General features: G+C 42.2%; 1 protein-coding gene across 2 annotated transcripts in view; it reads left to right on the plus strand.

Moving 5' to 3' along the window:
• Nucleotides 1-6535, plus strand: part of CCNT1 (cyclin T1) — a 24733-nt gene extending 18198 nt beyond the window's left edge. The window contains exons 6-9 of one of the 2 annotated variants that reach the window (XM_032294956.1): nucleotides 439-484; nucleotides 2792-2955; nucleotides 3121-3191; nucleotides 5093-6535. In XM_032294956.1, coding sequence (XP_032150847.1) covers nucleotides 439-484; nucleotides 2792-2955; nucleotides 3121-3191; nucleotides 5093-6502 — 1691 coding nt within the window. In that variant the 3' untranslated portion in view covers nucleotides 6503-6535. The remainder of the gene's footprint in view (nucleotides 1-438; nucleotides 485-2791; nucleotides 2956-3120; nucleotides 3192-5092) is intronic. The other variant, XR_004274059.1, reaches the window with a different exon arrangement.

The following is a 6535-nucleotide window of genomic DNA, read 5'->3' on the forward strand; positions in this document are numbered from 1 at the left end:
GCCCAGCTAATTTTTTGTATTTTTAGTAGAGACGGGGTTTCACCATGTTGACCAGGATGGTCTCGATCTCTTGACCTCGTGATCCACCCGCCTCGGCCTCCCAAAGTGCTGGGATTACAGGCTTGAGCCACCGCGCCCGGCCAACAATTGACATTTTAAACAAGTACCTCAGATACATGGTGTACAGAATTAAAGCTTGAGTACCTAGGTCTGGAAGCAGCATCATTATTAATGTTAAAATTAAAAATTATTGATCTGTCTACTTTGGCAGAATGTAAACATCAAGGTTTACAGGGACTACGTCTGGTCTTCTTTGCCACTATATTCACAGTACCTTGCAAATATTAAATGCTTACTAAATATTTGTTGAGAATGAATGTAACTAATCACTTTTTTCTTCCCCGATCCCTGACTTTTTTTTTTGTTTTTTTCCTTTAGCAAGCAAGGACTTAGCACAGACTTCTTACTTCATGGCAACCAACAGGTTTATATTTTATTTTATTTTTTCTCTTCTATTTTTGGTATAGGACTTTACTTGGGTTTGATACAGTGTGCTATAGACAATTCTCTGGTGAATATTGATTTTTCTGCACAGTTTTCATGTTGTACTTTAAATTTCCATGGTATGTTTTAATTTTCTAAGGTTATATAATTGTTTAGTACTGTTTTTTTGATAACCTAAATTCTGCATGATAGTGACTGAAAGTCTAATTTGGAGAATTCTGCAATAATTATGTGTGTGTGTATGTGTGTATTTATTAATTAATTTATTTTTTAGACAGAGTCTCACTCTGTTTCCCAGGGTGGACTGCAGGGACACAATCTTGGCTCACTGCAACCTCTGCCTCCCAGGTTCAAGTGCTTCTCCGGCCTCAGCCTCCTGAGTAGTTGGGATTACAGGCTTGTGCCACCATGCCCATCTAAGTTTTTGTATTTTTGATAGAGATGGGTTTCACTATGTTGGCCAGGATGGTCTCAAACTCCTCGCCTCAAGTGATCCGCCTGCCTTGGATTCCAAAAGTGCTGGGATTTTAGGTATAAGCCACTGTGTCCGGCCAATAATTTTAAAAGATTTCTTTTCTTCCCTCACTATCAATCAATGGACACTTGGATATAAAGAGTTTCAGTCCTGGCCGGGCATGGTGGCTCATGCACGTAATCCCAGCACTTTGGGAGGCTGAGGTGGGTGGATCACAATGTCAGGAGATTGAGACCATCTTGGCCAACATGGTGAAACCCTGTCTCTACTAAAAATACAAAAATTAGCTGGGTGCTAATTAGTTGGCGCCTGCCTGTAATCTCAGCTACTTGGGAGGCTGAGGCATGAGAATGGCTTCAGCTCAGGAGTCGGAGGTTGCAATGAGCTGAGATCACGCCATTGCATTCCAGCCTGGTGACAGAGCGAGACTTGGTCTCAAAAAAAAAAAGTTTGTCTTTTTCCTTCTTCTTCCCTTTTTAAAAAAGTAAAAGACTGAGCGTAGTGGCTCATACTTATATTCCCGGCACTTTGGGAGGCTGAGGCTGACGGATCACTTGAGGCTAGGAGGTTGAGATCAGCCTGGCCAACATAGTGAAACCATATTTCTACTAGAAAATACAAAATTTAACAGGGCATAGTAGCACATGCATGTAGTCTCAGCTACTCGAGAGGCTGAGGCACAAGAATTGCTTGAACCCAGGAGGCAGAGGTTGCTATGAGCCGAGATGGCCCCACTGCAGTGCAGCCTAGATGGCAGAGAGAGAACCTCTGTCTCAAAAAAAAAACCAAAAAAACAAAAAAACAAACCCGTAAATGACTAGTACATAACTTGTATTTCAAACAATTTGCCTAATACTGTTTTTTAGTAGAAACCAAAGATATCCCTAATAACTGTGAGTACTAAGAAGTTCATTTTTATGAACCGTTAAGAGAAATTTTTGAAATAAACCGACATATTTATACTTGAGAGAGTAGTTGTCTATTCATTATTTTAAATAGACCAGAAGTATGATCGGTGAGAGACAAGGTTTGTTGTTTTTTTGTTGTTGTTGTTTTTTTTTTGGAGACAGTCTCACTCTGTTGCCAGGCTAGAGTGCAGTGGCGCGATCTCAGCTCACTGCAACCTCTGCCTCCTGGGTTCAAGCGATTCTTCTGCCTCAGCCTCCCGAGTACCTGGGACTACAGGCGCCTGCCACTACACCCAGCGAATTTTTTGTGTTTTAATAGAGACCGGGTTTTACCGTGTTGGCCAGGATGGTTTCGATCTCCTGACCTTGTGATCAGCCTGCCTCAGCCTCCCAAAGTGCTGGGATTACGGGCATGAGCCACCGTGCCAGCCGGAGACAAGATTATTTTTAAGATATTTCCTTAAGTATTTGACTTAGGAATTACACAGATCAAAAAGCTTACAATTTTCCTTAAGATCTGAGCTTAGTCTCAGGATAATAGGTAGTGAATATTGACTTCTAGGTTTGAATACTGGCCCAGAAGTCAATGTTTTAAAGAACTTGAATTCCCAGCCTTTTTCCCAACCTTTTTACTTTTTTGGTTTTTTTTGGCTCTGGTCAATGTGTAGATAAAATGGTGTATATTCAAGAGGTTTAGAAATGTTGTTACCTGAACAGGTGGGTTAATAGGAAATTATATTGAGGACTAGGTCGGAGCATTGCATATCTCTTACCTTCTTACTCTCCTGTGTATTTTTAAGCCTTTTTTTTTTTTTTTTTTTTTTTTTAAATAATGGAGAGTTTTAGCTTTGGGTTGAGAATTGAGAGCTCATGACACTCTCTGTTTTCTTCCCTCTGATGTCAGCCTGCATTTGACCACATTTAGCCTGCAGTACACACCTCCTGTGGTGGCCTGTGTCTGCATTCATCTGGCTTGCAAGTGGTCCAATTGGGAGATCCCAGTCTCAACTGACGGGAAGCACTGGTGGGAGTATGTTGACGCCACTGTGACCTTGGAACTTTTAGATGGTAAGTTTTAGAGTAAGGGACCTTGGAAAACACTATTGATGTGTCACATTGCTGGCCAAAGGTGACTTGATTCAGATGAAAATAGTGAGTTAGTAGTTGAGGTTTTTCTTGTTTTATTACTTCTGTTTCTCTCAGTCTTTCTTGAACATTCTGTTTTATTTGTAGAACTGACACATGAATTTCTACAGATTTTGGAGAAAACTCCCAACAGGCTCAAACGCATTCGGAATTGGAGGGTAAGAATCATAGCTGTCATCTTGTGGAACAAAATCAATTTCTTTTGACTGTACCAGTGAATATAACAGTGAATATGTACCCTAGGTTTGGAATTTCCTTTATAGTTACACAGTAATCATGACTTCCACTCATACCTTGAATACTGTTGTAGAAGTCAGTGTCTGTATGGGATAGCAGGATTTACTTTGCATTGTAGAACTCCTGTGATGTGATCATTTGAGCAGCAACACCAGTTGCGTATTTTCTGTGTGAAAACTGGAAATAGGAAAAAAAATGTGGCTTCTCTGAGTCAGAGTATTGCCTTCTGGTAGAGGCAAGATACAGAATTATAAGGTTTGGAGCTGGTATCAATTTTTTCTTTGACATTATCTACTTTTAAAATGGATTTTAGAATTTTGTTTTTATATAGTTTGTAGTCTAAAGTTGTATTCCAAATATTTGTCAAAGGCTTACTCAGGGATAATGGAATCATTTTTCTGTCAATTTAAAAATTGTTTTAAAATGTTTCTATTCTTTTCTCATAAATCTAATCCATAAAATGGATTTGTTGTCTCATAAATTCATTCTCCTGAGTTGAGTGAGTTGCAGAAAATGAATTTGCCTCTTAGAAGCTTAGAATTAGAAGTAGGCTTGAGAGGCCAGGCATGGTGGCTCACGCCTATAGTCCCAGCACTTTGGGAGGCTGAGGTGGGCAGATCACCTGAAGTCAGGAGTTCGAGACCAGCCTCGCCAACATGGTGAAACCCCATCTCTACCAAAAATACAAAAAATTAGCGGATGTGGTGGTGGGCACCTATAATCCCTGCTACTCAGGAGGCTGAGACAGGAGAATCACTTGAATCCAGGAGGGGGAAGTTGCAGTGAGCCGAGATTGCACCACTGCACTCTAGCATGGGTGACAGAGTGAGACTCTGTCTCAAAAAAGAAAAAAAAAAATCCCAAAAACAACAACAACAAAAAGAAGTAGGCTTGAGATCGCATAGTTCATCTTTTACTTTAGCATAAAATCTCACCAAAATTTCTAGAATTCTGTTATGGACTAACTATAATCATAAGCAGAAGGCATAGATTTCATGTATGTGACTTTTTTTTTGAGACGGAGTCTTGCTCTGTCGCCAAGCTGGAGTGCCATGGTGCAATCTCGGCTCACTGCAACCTCCGCCTCCCGGGTTAAAGCAATTCTCCTGCCTCAGCCTCCTGAATAGCTGGGATTACAGGCGTTTGCCACCATGTCCAGCTATTTTTTTTTTTTTTTTTTTTACATTTTTAGTAGAGACGGGATTTTGCCATGTTGGCCAGGATGGCCTTGATCTCCTGGCCTTGTGATCCACCCTCCTTGGCCTCCCAAAGTGTTGGGATTACAGGCGTGAGCCACCATGCCCGGCCATTGCTCTGACTCTTAATTGAAGGTTTTTTAGCTTTTTTTTTGTTTTTGAGACAGAGTCTTGCTATGTCACCAGGCGCCAGGCTGGAGTGCAGTGGTGCATTCTTGGCTCACTGCAATCTCCGCTTCCTGGGTTCAAGCAGTTCTTCTGCCTCAGCCTCCCAAGTAGCTGGGACTACAGGCGCGTGCCACCACGACCAGCTAATTTTTGTATTTTTTAATAGAGATGGGGTTTCACCATGTTGGCCAGAATGGTCTTGATACCTTGACCTCGTGATCCACCTGCCTCGGCCCCCCAAAGTGCTGTAATTATAGGTGTGAGCCACCGCGCCGACAATTGAAGGTTTTAAAATATTCTTTTGATGGTAATGTTTACTGGATTTCATGTTAGGAAAGCCTCCTGCCTGTGGCCTATCCAGAACTTCCAGTGTTGCTGCCAGTACAATCTACTCATCTCAATGTTTTTTTATTTAATAAGTTACCTGAAGTGAAGAGACGCCATTTGCTTCATTCCAGGCATGCCAGGCTGCCCAGAAAACAAAAGCAGATGACCGAGGAACAGATGAAAACACTTCAGAGCAGAGAATCCTTAATATGATTTCCCAGAGCTCTTCAGATACGACCATTGCAGGTTTAATGAGCATGTCAACATCTTCTACCGCAAGTGCAGTGCCTTCCCTCCCAGTCTCCGAAGAATCATCCAGCAACTTAACCAGTGTGGAGATGTTGCCTGGAGAGCGTTGGCTGTCCTCCCAACCTTCTTTCAAACTAGAACCTACTCAGGGTCATCGGACTAGTGACAATTTAGCACTTATAGGACATGATCATTCCTTACCACAGGATGGTTCAAATGCATTTATTTCCCAGAAGCAGAGTAGTAAGAGTGTGCCGTCAGCTAAAGTGTCACTGAAAGAATACCGCGCAAAGCATGCAGAAGAGTTGGCTGCTCAAAAGAAGCAACTGGAGAACATGGAAGCCAATGTGAAGTCACAGTATGCATATGCTGCCCAGAATCTCCTTTCTCATCATGATAGCCATTCTACAGTCATTCTAAAAATGCCCTTAGAGGGTTCAGAAAACCCCGAGCGGCCTTTTCTGGAAAAGGCTGACAAAACAGCTCTCAAAATGAGAATCCCAGTGGCAGGTGGAGATAAGCCTGCCTCTTCAAAACCAGAGGAGATAAAAATGCGCATAAAAGTCCATGCTGCAGCTGATAAGCACAATTCTGTAGAGGACAGTGTTACAAAGAGCCGAGAGCACAAAGAAAAGCATAAGACTCACCCATCTAATCACCATCATCATCATAATCACCACTCACACAAGCACTCTCATTCACAACTTCCAGTTAGTACAGGGAACAAACGTCCAGGTGATCCAAAACATAGTAACCAGACAAGCAACTTAGCACATAAAACCTATAGCTTGTCTAGTTCCTTTTCCTCTTCCAGTTCTACTCGTAAAAGGGGACCCTCTGAAGAGACTGGAGGGGCAATGTTTGATCATCCAACCAAGATTGCCAAGAGTACTAAATCCTCTTCCCTAAATTTCTCCTTTTCTTCACTTCCTACAATGGCTCAGATGCCTGGGCATAGCTCAGACACAAGTGGACTTTCCTTTTCACAGCCCAGCTGTAAAACTCGAGTCTCTCATTCGAAACTGGATAAAGGGGCCACTGGGGCCAATGGTCATAACACGACCCAGACAATAGACTATCAAGATACTGTGAATATGCTTCACTCCCTGCTCAGTGCCCAGGGTGTTCAGCCCACTCAGCCCACTGCATTTGAATTTGTTCGTCCTTATAGCGAGTATCTCAATCCTCGGGCTGGTGGAATCTCTTCCTCGAGATCTGGAAATACAGACAAACCCCGGCCACCACCTCTGCCATCAGAACCTCCTCCACCACTTCCACCCCTTCCTAAGTAAAAAAGAAAAAGAAGAGGAAAAAAAAACTTCTTT

This window comes from Sapajus apella, unplaced genomic scaffold, assembly GCF_009761245.1.
Source record: "Sapajus apella isolate SASKATOON/1434 unplaced genomic scaffold, GSC_monkey_1.0 scaffold2, whole genome shotgun sequence".
Lineage (NCBI taxonomy): Eukaryota > Metazoa > Chordata > Mammalia > Primates > Cebidae > Sapajus > Sapajus apella.